We start from the raw sequence: 20,277 nt of genomic DNA, 5'->3' as shown, positions 1-20,277 counted from the left end.
TCAAGAGCAATAGTTTAGTCATGAGAAGAGACGAATAACATGCTGTCCTTGACCCGTTCTGGGCCAGAACCATTTTAACACCAAAAAGACCCAGAGTACATGGTTCTGAAGCCACTCAGGAGACCAGAATGGCACACACACCACAACTAACTGAGAACAACGCTACGCTACAGAAAACCTCTTCTAAACACCTTCAGTTGCTGGTGCCGGGCAATAAATAGCTCTACTGATAAAACCGCCATGGATACTCGGTTCCAAAGAGCCTCCAGTGACTAAAATGATAGACATAATACACCTTTCTGAGAACAACTCTGTACTACAAAAACCTCGGCAGAACCCACCTTCAATAAAGTGCTTACTGAATAAAACCACCCAGAACGCCCCGTTCTGAAGATTTATTCATAAAGCAGCTTAGAGCTGGAAATGGGCACTTCCAGATGGGATTGGAAGTGATTTTCCGTAGGATAGTGTCATTCTTAGTGTGTTATGTGTATCATTTTTGCCCTCTGTACCACTTCAGAACAGAGTGCCCTTGGCGATTTTATCAATAAAGCTGTTTATTCACAGGGGCAGCCAATTGACGGTACGTTCAGAAGCAGTTTTCTATGGCATAGCGTTATTCTCAGTTTGTTGTATTTTCTGTATCATTTTGGTCTGGTGTCTCTTTGGAACCGAGCATTCTGTGCTGTTCTATCAAGAAAGGTGCTTATTGCCCAGAACAGGAACTTGAAGTTAGGTTGGGAAGAGATTTCCTGTGGCATAATGTTATTCTAAATTGGTTGTCTTATGTGGATCCTTTTGGTTCCTGGTACACTTTCAGAACTGATTTTCTGGGTCTTTCTTGGTATTAAAAATGGCTCTGGTCCAGAATGGGTTAATCATAGACTTATAAAAATGTGGGGCTGGAAGGGACCTTGAGAAGTCATCAAGTGCAGGCCCCTGCTCGGTGGCAGGACCAACTGAACCTAAACCATTCCTGACAGGTGTTTGTTCAACTTATTTTTAAAAACTTCCAAAGATAGGGACTCCAGGCCGCCTTTGGAAACCTATTCCAGAGCTTAACTACTCCTAGAGTTGGAAAGTTTTTCCTATTATCTAACCTAAACACCCTTGCTGCAGATTAAGCCCATTACTCCTTGTCCTACCTTCAGTGGACATGGAGAACAATTGATCACTGTCCTCTTGACCATATTGGAAGACTGTTATTGGGTTCCCCCTCAGTCTTCACTTCTCAAGAATAAAAATGCCCCATATTTTTTTAACCTTTTCTCAGGAAAAGGGATGGGGATAAAATAAATTAGCCCAAGGAAACAACTCACCCAATATCTACTCACTCCAAACCCGCAGCCCCCTGCTATCCCCTCACAGCTCTCAGTTCCCTCCATTCCCCACAGCTCTGCCAATTCCCCTCAGTCTTGTCCCCCTCCCCTCCATGTCCCTGCTATCCCAGCTCTGGGCTTCCCCCATCACACAGCACTACCGATTCCCCCCAGCAGAAGTTCCCTTTCCCAGTTGTCACCCCAGATATCTATCCTCAAGGTACTGCAGTGATATTAGGCTTGGAAGGGTTCAAATATGTTGATAAAAGTTGCTAAACGTTGATTTCACTAAGCATGCACAAAGTGACCAAAAATATTTCCATCGGTAATAATTGAAATATACAGATGGGCAAAGTAAGGAAAATCCTGCTTCTTCAAAGCTATTTACTTTGTATCTTTTGAGATGTGATGTTAGCAATTTGGGTTGTAACAGTTTATAAAATGTTCACTTAGTCTTTTTCGATCTAAACTGACATTAAATAACCGTCTGACCCGTCCCCATCTTTCCCTAAAGTTTAAATGAATAAAAGTTGAAGAAAGGGTTTAAAATGAACATGAAAAATATCACTCAAACTGACAAAGAAATAAACACTGAGTTTTGCCAAGACTAAGTAATGTGTACTCAACGTTCTTTGCGACTCACGCAACTTAGGTCAACTGTGACCAACCGTGGCAACTAGAAATAACAAAACCCTATTGCCGCGTGACTATGAGAAGGAACCGAGGAACCTTAGGGCAATTTCAGACCCATCCCCCAAGAGGAATGAACATTTCCAGAGCTGTCAATAATGATCACAATCCAATCACATGTTGTCAGAACCAGGATCTTGCCTGGAGTGGTTCTCACAAGGTAAGAAGGTTGCAGCATGGGCAGGATTTCAAAAGGAAACCTCCCAAAGTCTGCAAATGCTACGCAGAGGGGCGCTGTCCCCAGAGAAGTCGGTGCTGTTCTCCATGCCCCAGCAGGGCACTAGGGGGCGCTGTTCAGAAGGAATGGGGACACTCAATAGGGGGTCCTCTCCCTTTGCAGTCAATGCAGACCCAGATGTCCCAGCCTGGTCCTAGGAGGCACTAGGTGGTAGGGAGCAGGGCTCGGTAGGAGGTGATCTCCCCTCGAAGTCAGTGCTAACCCCAATACCCTAGCATGGTGTTGAGGGCGCTGTGCTGCAGTGATTGGGGGGCTCACTAGGGGGCGCTTTCCCCTTTACTCTTGGGGAATTCTGCAGCAAAAATTAAAAATTCTGCACCAGAAAACTAATAAGTCAGTGCAAAATATTTTAAAATTCTGCAAAAGCCTGCATATTTTACTTGGCAAAATAACACAATATAATCACACCTGTTTCAACTATTTTGGTAATTTCTTTCAAAATACCTGACGCCAAGTATGTCTGTAGCAATACAGACAACTAAAAAGATTCAGGAAGTGTTTTCTGACAAACCTATTACTTCCTAGTCATACTAATACACAACTCGGAGTAATAATTCATTTACACTACAATACAGAGATGTATTTCTCAGCCCCCTCAGAACCAGTGCAAAGGCTTGGGGGAGTCGGGGTCACGGAGGTCAGAGGGAGAGGGAAGTAATTGCTGGGAAGGAGCCTGGGTGTGAACGTGGAGGGTTGCTGGGTGTGGGTGGGAGAAGTCCAGAACAGGTTTGGGGGGGGCAGGGAGGGATTGTTAGGGAGCCTCCCCCAGGCAGACCCTGGCTGACCCGTAGCCTCTCTCATTCAATCAGGCACCTCTGCCCCTGTCCCCAAGTGGACCTACCCCCGCCCCCCTGTATGTTCTTCTACCTCCACTCAGTCACCCCTTCCTCCATGTGTCCCTGCACCCTCCTGCCCCTGTCCTCAGCTTGCCCTGCACTCCCCCTTGGCCCCTCTCTGCCCCCTGCCCCCATGTGTCCCTGCACCCCCACTCCAATTCAGACCCCCCAATCTGTTCCCCCACTAGCCCTTACGAACCCCACTCTGTGACCCCCCCCAGCAGCCTCATGTGCCCCTCACTGTCCACCCCCCCCATATCCCGTGCCTTCCAACCTGGCCCTACCAGATGGCCCTGTGAAGAAGGCAACCCCTTCTCTTCCCTATCCACACCTGGGGCTGGGCCGGGAGTGGCTGCTCTCTGTTCTGGCGCCACCGCAGCCCCCGGTGGCTGAAAGGCAGAACTGCAGCAGAATGTATTTTCTGCAGAATTCTTTTTGCGTGGCACATGAATTCTGGGCAGAATTCCCTCAGGACCACCCCTTGCAACTGGGGCTGACTGAAATACTCCACTGGGGTGCTGAGCTGCAGGGTATGCTGGTTTTCACATCTGAAATAACCAACTCTCACTTCTCACAGAATATCCCCTAGCACTTTCCCTCATTGGAGGGGTATAAACCCAGGCAACTGTCCAATCATCCCCTGGAGTTATTCCATTCTGCCCCTTCCTCTAAAATCCACTTCTCTTTTCTTTGGACATGAATTCCCCATTCACTTCCAAGTGCCCAGATGACCTTACAGAGAGGTGGCTGCAATTCAGGAATCAGGTCACCTGCATCCCTAGAACTCTCACGCTGTTTACTCGACTGAGTCTCTGTTTCCAAACCCCTTGACTCCAGACCCATCTGTCTGGCACAGATCCCACCCCCCTTTGTGTTTGCAGAGTCCAATGAGGGCACAAATTTGAGGATAAATAAGCCCCAGTGGCTGCTCCCTGGCTGTTATTCTCAGCATTGGAGGCTTCCCGTTTCCCCAGCATCCCCTGTTCACCTTTGTGCTGAGCTGTGAGACACAGAGAAAGCCACAACGCTGCAATTGCACCAAGGAGAAAGGCAGGTGAGTCTGTGCCACTGGCGAGCTAGGGACAGAGGGGCAAAGGGAGGGAATGAGGTAGAAAAGCAGCTGGAATTGGGATCACTCTAGGTAACTCTAGTGGAATCTCCTTCCTTAGAGGCTTTTAAGGTCAGGCTTGACAAAGCCCTGGCTGGGATGATTTAGTTGGGTTTGGTCCTGCTTTGAGCAGGGGGTTGGACTAGATGACCTCCTGAGGTCCCTTCCAACCCTGAGATTCTATGATTCTATGATTCTATGAATTACCCATCTACTACCCTTTCCTCAGACCCCATTCTCAGACCTGAGAATAGAACCCAGGAGTCCAGACTCCCAGCCCACCCCCACTCCTCGCTCTAACCCATTAGAGCCCACTGCCCTCCCCGAGCTAGCGTCATGGTTGATGCCAATCTGGAAGTTGAGCAGGGAGCCAGAGAATGCGTGGTACACACCAAGGGGCTCTATTTGCTAACTGGGATCTAGTCTGAAGTACGGAGCTCCCTTCTGATGGCTGTAATTAGGTGGCCGGGACTGGATGGGACCCAGAGCCCCCTAGAGGGGAATGACCCCATATCCTCTTCCCGATAACTCCCTCTGGGGCAGTTTCCCTTACAGCTGCCATGATGCTGGGACTCCTCCCCACGCTCCCCTGCCTGCTCCTCCTCTCCCTGACGGGCCCCAGCTCTGGCTCCGATGACGACGGCACCGGGGTGCTCACCACCAGCGGCCCCATCCGGGGCAAGCGCCTCCAGGTCGGCTCTGGCACAGTGACGGCCTTCCTGGGCATCCCCTACGCCGAGCCCCCCGTGGGGGCCTTGCGCTTCCAGAAACCACTTCCCCACCAGCCCTGGAGCCAAGTCCTGGAGACCACCAGCTTCGGCAACACCTGCCACCAGCCTCCACTCCCTGGTTACCCTCAGGCTGATGTCTGGACACCTAAAATGCCACAGTCCGAGGACTGCCTCTTCCTCAACATCTGGGTGCCCCATGCCCAGCTTAACAGGACGGCCCCCATTCTCATCTGGATCCACGGTGGGTGGTTCTTCACAGGGGCAGCCTCCCTCGATATCTATGACGGGCGCTTCTTAGCCGCCACTGAGAATGTGATCGTGGCCTCCATGAACTACCGGCTGGGGGCGCTGGGTTTCCTGTCTCTGCCCCCGGCTGCCCCAGGGAACGCCGGCCTGTGGGACCAGCGCCTGGCACTGCACTGGCTGCAGGACAATGCAGCCGCCTTCGGAGGGGACCCAGCCCGTTTCTTCCTTTTCGGCCAGGACGCTGGGGCTGCGTCAGTCGGCTTCCACCTCCTCTCCCCGGGGAGCCGGCCCCTCTTCACTCGCGCCGGGATGCAGAGCGGAGCCCCGAACGGACCCTGGGCTTGGATTTCACTTGAAGAGGCCCAGGAGAGAGGCCAGAGGCTGGGCCAGCTGCTGGGCTGCACCGATGGTAACAGCACAGCCCTGGTGGGCTGCCTGCAGGGGAAGGAACCCGGTGAGTTCTCCAAACACGAGTTCTCCATCTTGAACCACAAGAAGCAACTGAGGCTGCCCTTTGTGCCGACACCAGATGGGGATTTTCTCCCTGATACACCACCAAGACTCCTGCAGGCTGAGCACGGCCAGCGGATACCTGTCGGGGTTGGTTTCACCACCAACGAAGGCTCCTACATATTATACTTTGCTGCCTCTAGCCTCAACCTGGAAAACGCCAGCTCCATCGGCTGGGAGGAGCTGCTGCAGGTGGTGAGGCTGATAGTGCCAGGGGTGCCAGACGAGGCCATCCAAGCTATGGCACAGTGGTACATCCAGGAGGGGGAGGAGCAGGGAGAGGCACGGTACCGATGGGCCATGGAACAGATCGCTGGTGACTATGTCGTTGTGTGCCCGATACTGGAGGTGGCAAGGCAAGAGGCAGAGGCTGGAAATCCTGTGTACACCTACCACTTCGCCCACCATAGCAGCGGCTTGTCCATACCTGAATGGATGGGGGTGCCACCGGGCTCTGAGATTCCCTACGAGTTTGGGACCCTGGCATCCGTGGTAGGATCCAATTACACAGAGGCGGAGGTAGCGCTCAGCCACAGGGTGATGTATTACCTTGCGCTGTACGCCTGGAGCGGGTAAGGGAATCTCCTACAATCCTCTTGTCTCCCCGATCCAGACCATAAGAGCAGCTGTAACTCTTTGGCCAGGTGTCCGCCACATCCAGGAACCCCCGGCTCAAAGCCATGGCAAAGAAGGGGTCTCTGAAAAACAGATAATCTATTTGGGTGAACCCCGTGACCCAGAGCTGAACTTACTTCAGGGAGGTAAAATCTCAGCCCACTGGTTCCAGGTTAGGGATAATTCCCTTCTTCCCACATCAGGATGTCACTGGCCCTGCGACCACACCCAAGGAAACAAGGTTTTCAGCTAGTGGTGAATGATCTCAAAGCTCTGCCTGCCCTTTCCCAGCCCTGCCACACAAACTCAGGGGAAGTTTATGCTGCAAACACTATACAGGCATGGCTACATCAGCTCATCATGTCGATATAGCCTGCAGCAGCAAACGGGGTTGCTCCAGTAGTTGGGAAGAATCATCTTCCCAAAAAACAGGAGATACAGTGACAAAAGTATCTTTCCATCGACATAATACAGCTACCCTACGGGCTAGGTCAGCATAGCTGTGACAGTCAGGGGGGTGGTTTTTTCACATCTCTGCTTAAGAAAACTGTGCCAATATAATTGTTACGCATACAGTAGAGCATAGATAAAAAGACATGCTCCCTTGCAACAAAAATAAGCAAGCAAACCCCCCAAAAAACCCTCTTCAATATTCCCCATTCTGGTCCTAATCACCCAGCATGGGCTAATTTCTTCCCAGATTAGGGAAGGGAAGGCAGCTGTGAAAAAACAAAAACTTAATATACCACAAATGGAAGAAAGGAGACGTTTATAGTAATGAGTATAAATCAGACATTAGGAATTGTAGAAAATTGATAAGGGAAGCAAAGAAGCATATGGAGAACTCTATAGCCAGCAGCATTTAGGACAATAAGGAGTTCTCTGACAATATTAGGAACAAAAAGAATCCTCACAATAGAATTGGTCCATTACTAAATGGAAATGGTAATGCAGAAAAGGCAGAAGCATTCAATAAATAAATCTGGGAAAAAACAAATGATGCACAAATGATGTAGTCTCATTCCATGGTAATGATAACACTCTTTCCATTCCACTAGTATCTCTGGAAGCTTTTAAACAGAAGCTACTAAAGTTAGACATTTTTAAATCAACAGGTCCAGATAATTTATATCCAAATGTTTTGAACGAGTTGGCTGAGGTACTCACTGGCCTGTTAACACTGATTTTCAGTATATTGTGGCGCACTGGGGAAGATCCAGAAGATTGGAAGAAAGCTAATGTCATGCCAATTTATAAGAAGGTTAAATGGTATCACCTGGGTAATTATAGGGTGTTGATAAATTGGAAAGGGTCCAGAGATAGGGTGACCAGATGTCAAAACTGAAGTATCGGGATGTGGGTGGAGGGTGGAGGGGAGAGAGAGACTGTGCACGGGAGCCTTTGCTTGTTTGTCCAGTGTCCCGACCTAACATCAATCGGGACACGGGACAAACAAGCAAATATCGGGACATCTGGTCTCCCTATTCAGAGAAGAGCCACAAGAATGTCTAAGGGATTAGAAACCTTGCCTTGTAGCGATAAACTTAAGGATCTCAATCTATGTAGCTTAGCTAAGAGAAGTTTAAGGGGCCTATAAATACCTACTTGGGGACCAAATCTTTAATAACTGGTCTTCAGTCTAGCAGAGAAAGGTCTGACATGATCTAAAGGTGGGGAGCCAAAGCAACATAAATTCAGACTTCAAATAAGGTATAAATGTTTGACCGTTAGAGTAATTAATGATTGGAACAATTAATGATTGGAACAATTTTCTAAGGGTCATGGCAGATTCTCCATCACTGATGATTTTAAAATTAAGTTTGGCTCTTTTTATATAAGATCTACTCTAGGAACTGTTAAGGGGAACAACTGTGGCCTGTATTATACGGCAGGTTATACTAGATGATCACAATGGTCTCTTCTGGTTCTGGACTCTAGGGAGGGCCACTCTCTCGCCCCTCCCCCATGTGTTCGAACACATACCCTGTTCATATCCCCGCAGTCCCACAACCAATGGGACACAGACATGGGGAAATCCCTGACTGTGCAGCTTTGGGCACTGCATGGAGCACCTGGGAGGTCTGCAAATTACAGCTACCAGCTGCCTGCCTCCAACATCATTCCTACAGGCAACATCCCTGCTGGTTGCCCGTCTTCATGTTCAGGGAGGCCATCTTAACTGAGGGCTAGTCTACACTTACCTGCCGGGTCGACGCAGTGAGTTCGACTTCTCGGAAGCGCTCCCGTCGACTCCGGTACTCCACCACTGCAAACGGCGGTGGCGGAGTCGACCTTGGAGCTGCGGAGTTCGGTTCCGCGGCGTATGGACGGGTGAGTACTTCGAACTAGGGTACTTCGATTTCAGCTACGCTATTCACGTAGCTGAATTTGCGTACCCTAGTTCGACCCCCGTTCTTAGTGTAGACCAGGCCTGAGGGTAGTCATTGGCTTCTGTCCCTTTGGAAACCAGGGGGAAAGGTAGCCATCTTCCTTGAGGGCAGCCTGTGGCTTCTGCCTCCTTAAGAACAATGGCGAGTGGTGGCCATCTTTCCCAGGAACAACCTGGCTGCCATGTGCAAGGGCCGTAGGCAAATGGCAGCTGACTCAGGGCAGCTGGTGGCTTCAATCTCCTTGATCACAGTGAGATATGGTGGTCATTTTTTGTAAGGGCAGCATCCTAGTTGAAAGGACAAGTGAGAGACGCCATCTTAAGTAAGAGCAAAACTTGACACTCCCTCCCAGTTCAGATCCTCCTATCTATGCCCCCGCATTCCCTATCCATGCCCCCCCCCCCCCGCATGTTGCTCTGCTCCCCACACTGGCCTTTTCTGTCTGTGAGCACTAAGGATGCCCATCTTCTCTGAGGGAAGCCTGGCTTCAGTCCCATTGCAAACAAGGGAAAACACTGACCATCTTCCCTAGGGGAAATCTCATTTTACAAAGAGTCTCAGCCCAATGGCAGCCATTATTACTCAGGGCGGCCTGTGGCTTCAATCTCATGGAGAACAATGGAATAAAGTGGCCATGTTTATAAAGGGCAACCTGTAGCATCACTCCATGTGAAAAGACTGGGAGGCACCACCCTTCTTAACTGAGGGCAGCCTCTGGCTTCACTCTCATTTGCAACAACAAGGGATGGCAGCCATTTTGGAAAGAGGCCAAACTTTTCAAGTTGGCTCATAATCACCCCTGCATCCGGGATGTTAGACACCAGCTGGGGCACATTCCTGTCCCCACCAAGCCACAGTACTAACCTCAGTGGGGCATGTTCATTTTCCATGCAGGAAACCCATGGTGGGGGAGGGCAGCGAGAAGCAGTGGCCCACCTACGACCCCGCAAAGGAGAACTTTGAGCGCATCGCCCTGAAGCCGCCCAAACCTCAGACGGCATCATCCGCCTCGCGCTGTGAATTCTTGGCATCACTGCTGTCAGAGAAACCAAAGGCCCCAGGTGAGCATCAGCGGGATGAGAGGATGACAGCCCTAGAGGGGAAAGGCCCTGTCTCTCCCCACCCCTCTCAGCCACCCTTGGGCTGGATTGGAGAAGGCTCCCCTCTAGAAGCAAAAGATCCAGGCTCACATTCCCATTTCCATGGGCTCTTCTGGTCTCCTAGAGATGCTCCATTCTCCTGACTGGGGTACAACTTGCATATCCTGGCAACTCCAGATCCCATCGGCTGTGGTTCTACCCCATCTTCTGTTGCTCAGCCCCTCTGGGTCGGAGGATGACACCCATGTTTCCTCTCCAAGGTCTCCCCGTGTAGCTCCCATTTCAGGGGAGGAGGCATGAGCTCAGACAGAGGGATTCCCAGTAGGGTGAGTGGGGATTGAGAGAAGGATCATGGACACTGTGGGCTGAGGGTAAGTGGCCTGTAATGACACAGAAGAGAAAGGCGGCAATGAAAGAATGACGTGCAGCTGGCTCTGGGGAGGGATGCAGCTGCTGTGTAACTGTGTAAGATGGGGATTCAAGGAGAATCCAATAGCCACTGGGAATCCTGTATGCCAGGGGCCCTCTTATGGGAGGCAGAACAGACCCTTGCATGTTGGACTCTGGGGTAACGGATGCTGGGAAACACGGGAACTCCAGCAGAATAGCGTCCCCTACTGGTAGAATACAGCACTGGGGGGGCACTAAATGTGGGGGGACGTCCTTCGCCTGACCCCCCCTCCATGCCGCTCTTCGCAGAAAAGCGCCCCCTAGTGCACAGAGATTACCACTGATCATAAGGGGTGAGCATCCCATACTGAGCCTGTGCAGCACCTGGTTTTCCCTGCAGTTCTCCTCTCCTTTTTACAAGTAGACCAACCCCCGCATAGTCTGAACTCATCCCGGCTGCTGTTAACCCCACTCATTGTGTGTCCCACAGGAGCCGACGTGCCCAGCGTGGGGGGCCGTGAATGAAGAGCTGAGCAATTACAATCCCCTGAAGGGGGGGACCCTCCCTGCAGACAAGAGCCTCCAGTTCCTGTTAGTGCCTGCAATTCATTAACGAGGATCCTGCTAATGAACCAGCTGGGAATCCATGGATTGACCCTCCCTCAGCAATTCCTCCATCCCCAGTGCATTAAAGCATATTAAGTCTGGAGACAGAACCCTGGTGTGTGAGGTTGACCAGCTGCTCCTGAGCAGGAGACAGAGAGAGTGTTGGCGCGATGGGAGTTGTGTTGAGTTAATGGGGAACAAAGATTACGTAGCGGGTAAAGTCTGCTCTGGTGTTTGAAGAGGCAAATGACAAAATTCAGAGATCACACTCTGCACCCAAAGATATGGAACCCAGGAGTCCTGACTCCAGCCTCCCCGGTCTAACCAACTAGACCCCAATCATAGAATCATAGATCATAGAATCATAGAATCTCAGGGTTGGAAGGGACCTCAGGAGGTCATCTAGTCCAACCCCCTGCTCAAAGCAGGACCAAACCCAACTAAATCATCCCAGCCAGGGCTTTGTCAAGCCTGACCTTAAAAACCTCTAAGGAAGGAGATTCCACTACCTCCCTAGGTAACCCATTCCAGTGCTTCACCACCCTACTAGTGAAAAAGTTTTTCCTAATATCCAACCTAAACCTCCCCCTCTGCAACTTGAGACCATTACTCCTTGTTCTGTCATCTTCTACCACTGAGAACAGTCTAGATCCATCCTCTTTGGAACCCCCTTTCAGGTAGTTGAAAGCAGCTATCAAATCCCCCCTCATTCTTCTCTTCTGCAGACTAAACAATCCCAGTTCCCTCAGCCTCTCCTCATAAGTCATGTGCTCCAGCCCCCTAATCATTTTTGTTGCCCTCCGCTGGACTCTCTCCAATTTATCCACATCCTTCTTGTAGTGTGGGGCCCAAAACTGGAAACAGTACTCCAAATGAGGCCTCACCAGTGCTGAGTAGAGGGGGATGATCACATCCCTTGATCTGCTGGAAATGCCCCTACTTATACAACCCAAAATGCCATTAGCCTTCTTGGCAACAAGGGCACACTGTTGACTCATATTCAGCTTTTCGTCCACCGTAACCCCTAGGTCCTTTTCTGCAGAACTGCTACCCAGCCATTCGGTCCCTAGTCTGTAGCAGTGCATGGGATTCTTCCGTCCTAAGTGCAGGACTCTGCACTTGTCCTTGTTGAACCTCATCATATTTCTTTTGGCCCAATCCTCTAATTTGTCTAGGTCCCTCTGTATCCTATCCCTACCCTCCAGCGTATCAACCACTCCTCCCAGTTTAGTGTCATCTGCAAACTTGCTAAGGGTGCAGTCCACACCATCCTCCAGATCGTTAATGAAGATATTGAACAAAACCGGCCCCAGCACCGACCCTTGGGGCACTCCACTTGATACCGGCTGCCATCTAGACATGGAACCATTGATCACTACCCGTTGAGCCCGACCATCTAGCCAGTTTTCTATCCACCTTACCGTCCATTCATCCAGCCCAGACTTCTTTAACTTGCTGGCAAGAATACTGTGGGAGACTGTATCAAAAGCTTTGCTAAAATCCAGAAATAGTACATCCACTGCTTTCCCCTTATCCACAGAGCCGGTTATCTCGTCATAGAAGGCAATTAGGTTAGTCAGGCATGACTTGCCCTTGGTGAATCCATGCTGACTGTTCCTGATCACTTTCCCCTCCTTTAAGTGGTTCAGGATTGATTCCTTGAGGACCTGTTCCATGATTTTTCCAGGGACTGAGGTGAGACTGACTGGCCTGTAGTTCCCTGGATCTTCCTTCTTCCCTTTTTTAAAGATGGGCACTACATTACTCTGCACTGGGAATAAGGAGGGAGGCTGTTAGATAGTTAAGTGGGGAGGTGGCCGCTCTGTGTGGCTTTGCAGAGAGCGGCAGAAGAGGGCACCGGTGGGGTTTGCTGGGGAGAGTTCACTGGCGCCGAAGACGACCAGGAGCACCCAAGACTCACCACCGGTGCCCTCTTCTGCCGCTCTCTGCAAAGCCACACAGAGCGGCCACCTCCCCACTTAACTATCTAAGAGCCTCCCTCCTTATTCCCAGTGCAGAGTCACAAGCCCCAGTACTCACAGCCCCAGGCAGCTCCGGGCAGCCGTGATACTGGGTCCAGCTCCGGCCTGTCCTCCTCGGGTGATTCCCCCCGACACAGGGCTCCTCCTGGCTCCTGTCCTGGGCTGTCCCCGATCGGGCCTGTCCTCCTCAGGCCTCTGGCAGGTTCTCTCTGCTTCCTTCTCCAGGGCCAGCCATGCTGCTTCTTCTCTCTCTCCCTCCAGCTCCAGCCCTGCCCCCTGGAGTTTCCCTCCTTTTTCTTACTCTCCCCCTCCCCCTTGGGAAAAAGATTTAAAGGGGCCATGCTCTCTAGACCCCAAAGGGGTTACACTAACATACCTAAAGAAACCCTTCTTGTTACTCCTAACATCTCCGGCTAGCTGCAACTCCAAGTGTGATTTGGCCTTCCTGATTTCACACCTGCATGCCTGAACAATACTTTTATACTCCTCCCTGGTTATTTGTCCAATCTTCCACTTCTCGTAAGCTGTTCTTTTGTGTTTAAGACGAGCAATCCCCTCCAAGTTCTGAGATAGAACCCGACATCTTGACTTCCAGCTCACACGTCTCTAACCTTTAGACCCCTTCTCGTCCCCAGACAGTGGATAACACCCAGGAGTCCTAACTCCCAGCCCCCCTCTTCTCTAACCGCTAGAGACCACTCCCCTCCCGGTCCTTGGGAGAGAACCCAGGAATCCTGACCCCCCACCCTCTGTGCTCTAACCCACTAGCCCCAATCCCCTCCTTGATGGTGCTCAGTGGACTGTGAGGAAGAACCGTACACACCAGGGAGTCTAAGGAAATCGGAGGTTTATTGACGATATTTGTGGGCCATTATACAATACAAGCCACAGAGACAGATCTTTTCTCAGCCAGCTGGCAGGGTCTGGGGAGGAGGCTAAGTGGGGATAGGGATAGGGAGAGTGCCCCACATGCACACAGCACCCTCTCCCCATGACCCCCAGCCCTGCAAAGATCCCCTCTAAGTGGCAGGGACTCTGTGGTCCAATCAGCCCTCAACCTCCCTGCTCAGGGGCTGGTGGGGTTTGGGACAGAGGCCCTGGTCCACCTCGGGGTTCGGCTGAGCCTCCACAACTCAGTGTGCACTGATGGAAATGACAAAATCTGGAACCAGAGCCCTTGAGAGCATCACGGCCCCATGTCCCTTTCCCCATCCCCTGAACCAGCTGGTTCCCGCCCCTCCTCACTTCAGATCCAGCATCCCCTAGAGGGGGAAGGCCCATGTTCAACCACCTAATCATTGTCCCAGTAACCAGGGCTGGTGGCACAGACCCCTAGAGCACATGAGATTGGCACAACTCTTGCAGAACGGCCATCCCCTGGAAGGGCAAGCCCCCCAGATCCTGACTGCCAGCATGCCTTTCATAGGCCTGGTCTACACTACGCGATTTAACGCCACACCCGTCCACACTAAGAGGCCCTTTATATCGATATGAAGGGCTCTTTAAACCGGTTTCTTTACTCCTCCCTAACGAGAGGAGTAGCGCTAATACCGGTTTAACCATATTGGATTAGGCCGCAAATCGACGGTATTGGACTCCGGGCGGTATCCCACAGTGCACCACTGTGACCGCTCTGGACAGCAGTCTGAACTCGGATGCAGTGGCCAGGTAGACAGGAAAAGCCCCGCGAACTTTTGAATATCATTTCCTGTTTGCCCAGCGTGGAGCTCCGATCAGCATGGGTGGCGATGCAGTCCGAAATCCAAATCCAAAAAGAGCTCCAGCATGGACCGTACGGATGTGATCGCTGTATGGGCAGGCAAATCTGTTCTATCAGAGCTCCGTTACAGAAGACGAAATTCCAAAGCATTTAAAAAAAATCTCCAGACAGAGGCCCCAGCAGGGACTCAGCACACTGCTGCGTGACAAGCATAACGGAAAGCCAAAGAATCAAATGGATGCTCATGGAGGGGGAGGGAGGGGGGACTGAGGACTCAAGCTGTCCCACAGTTCCTGCAGTCTCCGAAAAGCATTTGCATTCTTGGCTGAGCTCCCAATGGCTGTAGTGTCAAACACATTGTCCGCGGTGGTTCAGGCATAGCTCGTCAATTTACCCTCCACACACCCACCCCGAGAAGTAAAAGGGAAAAAAATCGTCTCTTGACTCTTTTAAATGTCACCCTATGTCTACTGAATGCTGCTGGTAGACGCGATGCTGCGGCAGTGAATTGCAGCATCCTCTTTCCCCCTCCCTGGTGGCTGATGGTGCAATATGACTGGTATCCATCATCATCATCAGCCTTGTGGCAGACGGTGCAGTGCAGAAGGACTGGTATCCGTCCTCATCATCAGCCCATGAGTGCTCCTGGCTGACCTCATGTGAGGTCGGCCAGGGGCGCCAGGGTAAAAAACTCCTGGTCATTCCCAGTAGATAGTACAGAACGGCTGGTAACCGTCTTCATCATAGCAACTGGGGGTTGAACTCCATCAGCCCCCGCCCTTCATGTGTAAAGAAAAGATTCTGTACTGCCTGGACTATCATAGCAGCGGGATGCTGGGCTCCTCTCCCCCACACTGCTTAATGTCCTGTCTGGACTATCATAGCAGCTGGAGGCTGCCTTCCCCTCATTTTATCTCACTAACAAGTCACTGTTTCTTATTCCTGCATTCTTTATTACTTCATCATACAAATGGGGGGACACTGCAACGGTAGCCCAGGAAGGCTGGGGGAGGAGGGAAGCAACAGGTGGGATTGTTGCAGGGGCACCCCCTGTGAATGGCATGCAGCTCATCATTTCTGCGGGATCTGACACAGAGCAGCTGTGCTCTCTGGTTCTTTGATACACTGGTTCTCTAATACACTTGACCCATATTCTAGGCAGGACTGATTCTATTTTTAGATACCATAAAGGAGAGATTGACTCAGGGAGTCATTCCCATTTTTGTCTTTTGCACCCCCGGCCGACCTCAACAAGGGGCACCTATGACAGCAGCAGACAGTACAGTACAGGACTGGTAACCGCCATCTCATTGCCAATTTACAATGGCAGCAGACGGTACAGAACGACCAATAACCGTCTCTGCTATCATACAAAAGCAAATGAATGCTGCTGTGTAGCGCTGCTGTATCGCCTCTGTCAGCGGCATCTAGTACACATACGGTGACAGTGACAAAAGGCAAAACAGGCTCCATGGTTGCCATGCTATGGTGTCTGCCAGGGCAATCCAGGGGAAAAGGGCGTGAAATGATTGTCTGCCGTTGCTTTCCCAGAGGAAGGAGTGACTGATGACATTTACCCAGAACCACCCGCAACAATGATTTTTGCCCCATCAGGCACTGGGATCTCAACCCAGAATTCCAGCAATTGAAGGTGTTTAGAAGAGGTTTTCTGTAGCGTAGCGTTGTTCTCAGTTAGTTGTGCTGTGTGTGCCATTCTGGTTGCCTGAGTGGCTTCAGAACCATGTGCTCTGGGTCTTTTTGGTGTTAAAATGGTTCTGGCCCGGAACGGGTCAAGGACAGCATGTTATTCGTCTCTTCTCATGACTAAACTATTGCTCTTTAGTGTCTCTATCAGTAGCTGCTGGGTTTTGCATCAATTTTATTGGTTAAAATGCCACTCCGGCTCACTCCGACTTTTCCATGGTCAACAAGGAAAGCGCCAGCAGCTTGTTTGGATCAACAGGAGGGCAAAGAGGATGGGGATAAATGAAATTAGCCCCAGGGGAAATGCCAGCGGACATCTACTCATTCCTGAACCGGAGCCCACTGCTATCCCAATGCTAAGATACCCCTACTGCCCACAGCTCTATTGATGATGTTCAATCCCCACCCACAGCCTCCTGCTGTCCCTGCCCTGGGCTCTTCTCCCACAGCTCTGCTAGCGCCCCTCAGTCATGACCTCCAGCCCTCTGCTATACTAGCCCTGTGCTCTCCCCTTTAACAACTCTGCTGCTGCCCCTAAATCCCACCCTGCATCACTCCCCCTCCGTGTTGCTACCCCAGATATCTGTGTTAAATCGACTGCAGCGTTATTAGGCTTTCAAGGATTAGAATATATTGGCAAATATTACTAAACATTGGTTTCACCGTGCATGCACAACCGAACGAAAAAATAGTTCCATCAATAATAATTGAGATTTACCGATAGGTGAAATAAGGAACGTGCTGTTTACTTTGTATCTTTTGAGTTTTATTAGCTTCTGAAATGTTAAGTTTTTGAATCTCACCTGTCATTAAATAACTGTCTGCCCCCCAAACCCCATCCTTTCACAGAACCGTGAACATTTAAACGTATAAACATTGAAAACCATTCTTCAAAATGAACATTGATATTACCCACCGAAATTACAAAGGAACAAAGGTTGAGTTCTGCCAAGCTTAAGTAATATTCACTCCGTGTTCTGCTGTAACTCTCCCAGCTTCGGTCAGTCGTGATCAACTTGTGACAACGTTGGCAACTAAAAATAACAAAACCTCTCTTGGCAAGTGAGTATGAGAAGGAACCCAGGGCCCATAGGGCAATTTCAAATCCATCTCCCAAGAGGAATGAACATAGCCCGAGCTGTCAGCAATGATCTTGACCCAACCACATGTTCTCAGAGCCAGGATCTCACCTGGAGCAGCTGTCATAAGCAAAGCTGGTTCTGGCAAGGGCAGGATGTCTAAACGAGACCTCAGAAAGTCAGCAGGTGCTACAGGCAGGAGGGTAGGGGAGGTCTCACCTGACAGACAATGCTTATTCTGATACTCCAATGAGGAATAAAGGGGCTTTGTGATACAGGGAGCAGGGTGAGAATCTCAGTAGGGGGCAGTCTTCCCTGGCAGTGAGTGCTGGTTTGAAAGCCCCAGTGTGGTGCTAGGGATTGTTGTGCTGCAGGGAGTGGGGTGGGAGCTCATTAGGGGGTGCTCCCCTTGCAGCCACTGCAGACCCCAATGCCCCACTCTGTCATTGTACATCCCCTGGCACTTTCTCTCCTCAGTGAGGTATGAACCCTGTTTTCCTGGCAAAATGCCACTTTTAGCTGGTCTATTCTTCCCCCTCCTCTGAAATCCACTTGTGCTTTGTTTGGACACAGGATCCTTCTACAATGAAAGCTTTTGAGACGTTGGGATGAACCAGTATGGGTGCTGTAGGAAGGGTAAGTTTCAGCTGATTGAATACATGCTGGGCCTCAGTAGACCAATGGAACCGGGCATTTTTCTGGAGGAGAATGGTCAGGGGCTCAATTTGTTTTGAAAAGTTCAGGATAAATCATTGATAAAAGTTGGCAAACACCAGGAAGTGTTGCAGGTCACATACTCTGTGTATGTGTGGGGTGTGTTAAGTCCTTGGGGCAGCCGGTGTAGGAAACAATCACTTGAGGCCAGAGAGCAGACAGCTAACCAAAACCTCCATTTTATTTACAGAAACAGAGAGCTCACTCAGCCGGTTGAAACCGGCTGAGCTATCCCTTAATAGTCTAACTCAGTTGCCATAGTAACAAAACCCATGACAACCAAATACACAACAGGGTGGGGGAAGGGTGGAGGGGCCGTGGCGGGTCAGGCAATCTTGGAGAGCTTGGGTCCATCTGGATCCCTTCTGCAGATAAGATGAAGCTCAAGAACTCTGTGGAGGCCTGATTAAAGGCACACTTTGCTAGCTTGGTGTAAAGGCCATGTTACCATAAGTCATTGGTCCCCAACGCGGTGCCTGCGTCCGCCACGGCGCCCCCCGGGGCATCTATGTGCACCTGTCTACTGACAAGGGAGCACCCCACCGCCAAGGAGTGCAGCCGCCGGACAATCAGCTCCCGAAATGCCACCAAGATGCGGCAACATGAAGAAGCGTTGCTGCCGAAATGCCACTGCTCGGTGGCATTTTGGCGGAGATGCTTCTTGGCGTTGCCGCTTCTTGGAGGCATTTTGTCGGCTGCTTGTCTGGTAGCCATGATCCTTGGCAGCATTTTGGTGGCCACTCATCCAGCGTCCACTGCACTGAAAGGTTGGGAACCAGCGCCATAAGTATTCCAGGACCATTCGGACATGAGCGTAGTTGGCCCAGCCTGCCTGCAAAGTGCCACTCATCTTGTCAGAGCAGGAGAAATAATAATAGATACAGCAGTTATCGATGGGAGAAATGATGGTTCGGTGCTTCTTCAACTGAGCTCTGAGTTGATCTGAGAGAACTGAGCCATAAGGGGGTGGGATAGCTCAGTGGTTTGAAGATTAGTCTGCTAAACCCAGGGTTGTGAGCTCAATCCTTGAAGGGTTCGTTTAGGGATCTGGGGAAAAAATCTGTCTGGGGATCGGTCCTGCTTTGAGAGGGGGTTGGACTAGATGACCTCCTGAGGTCCCTTCCAACCCTGATGTTCTATGAAAGGCGTGCTGGAAGTCAGGATCTGGGGTCTTGCCCTTCCAGGGGATGGCTGCTCTGCAAGAGATGTGCCAATCTCATGTGCTCTAGGGGTCTGTGCCACCAGCCCTGGTTACTGGGACAATGATTAGGTGGTTGAACATGGGCCTTTCCCCTCTAGGGGATCCTGGATCTGAAGTGAGGAGGGGCGGGAACCAGCTGGTTCAGGGGATGGGGAAAGGGACATGGGGCCTTGATGCTCTCAAGGCCTTTGGTTCCAGATTTTGTCATTTCCACCAGTGCGCACTGAGTTGTGGAGACTCAGCCCAACCCCGAGGTGGACCAGGGCCCCTGTCCCAAAGCCCACCAGCCCCTGAGCAGGGAGGCTGAGGGCTGATTGGACCACAGAGTCCCTGCCCCTCAGAGGGGATCTGTGCAGGGCTGGGGGTCATGGGGAGAGGGTGCTGTGTGCATGTGGGGCACTCTCCCTATCCCTATCCCCACTTAGCCTCCTCCCCAGACCCTGCCAGCTGGCTGAGAAAAGATCTGTCTCTGTGGCTTGTATTGTATAATGGCTCACAAATGTCATCAATAAACCACCGATTTCCTTAAACTCCCTGGTGTGTACGGTTCTTCCTCACAGTCCACTGAGCACCATCAAGGAGGGGATTGGGGCTAGTGGGTTAGAGCACAGAGGCTGGGAGTCAGGATTCCTGGGTTCTCTCCCAAAGACTGGCAGGGGAGTGGTCTCTAGCAGGGCCGGCTCTAGACCCCAGCGTGCCAAGCGCATGCTTGGGGCAGCGTCCCGCGGGAGGGCGGTAGGCGGCTCTGGTGGACCTCTCGCAGGCATGCCTGCGGAGGGTCTGCTGGTCCCACGGCTCTGGTGGACCTCCCACAGGCGTGCCTGCGGAGGGTCCACTGGTCCCGCGGCTTCGGTGGAACATCCACAGGCGTGCCTGCGGGAGGTCCACCAGAGCCGTGGGACCAGAGGACCCTCCACAGGCACGTTTGCAGGAGGTACACCGGAGCTGCAGGACCGGCGACCGCCAGAGCGCCCCTTGCGGCGTGCCGCCCTGCTGGGGCGGCGCAATTCCTAGAGCCGCCCCTGGTCTGTAGTGGTTAGAGAAGAGTGGGGCTGGGAGTTAGGACTCCTGGGTGTTATCCCGTGTCTGGGGACGAGA

General features: G+C 51.3%; 1 protein-coding gene and 1 pseudogene across 1 annotated transcript; both read left to right on the top strand.

Moving 5' to 3' along the window:
- Positions 1–2,136: 2,136 nt before the first annotated feature.
- Positions 2,137–20,277, top strand: part of LOC123346349 — a 218,890-nt pseudogene continuing 200,749 nt past the window's right edge.
- On the top strand, positions 4,752–10,724 carry LOC123346351 (acetylcholinesterase-like). Its single transcript, XM_044983695.1, has 3 exons — positions 4,752–6,250; positions 9,578–9,744; positions 10,664–10,724. Exons 1-3 carry the CDS (start codon positions 4,752–4,754, stop codon positions 10,696–10,698), a joined length of 1,701 nt encoding a protein of 566 aa, XP_044839630.1. The 3' UTR covers positions 10,699–10,724.

The sequence above is a fragment of the Mauremys mutica genome, chromosome 12 (genome assembly GCF_020497125.1).
Source record: "Mauremys mutica isolate MM-2020 ecotype Southern chromosome 12, ASM2049712v1, whole genome shotgun sequence".
NCBI classification, from domain to species: domain Eukaryota; kingdom Metazoa; phylum Chordata; order Testudines; family Geoemydidae; genus Mauremys; species Mauremys mutica.
Note: the sequence above shows the minus strand (reverse complement) of the source record. Positions and strands in the feature narration are given on the sequence as shown.

Excerpts from the sequence above, each read along its gene's own strand:
- LOC123346351 (XM_044983695.1), top strand. The coding sequence starts at position 4,752 with ATGATGCTGGGACTCCTCCCCACGCTCCCCTGCCTGCTCCTCCTCTCC. Across the intron at positions 6,251-9,577 it reads GCGCTGTACGCCTGGAGCGG|GAAACCCATGGTGGGGGAGG; the intron begins GTAAGGGAATCT and ends TTTTCCATGCAG. Across the intron at positions 9,745-10,663 it reads AGAGAAACCAAAGGCCCCAG|GAGCCGACGTGCCCAGCGTG; the intron begins GTGAGCATCAGC and ends TGTGTCCCACAG.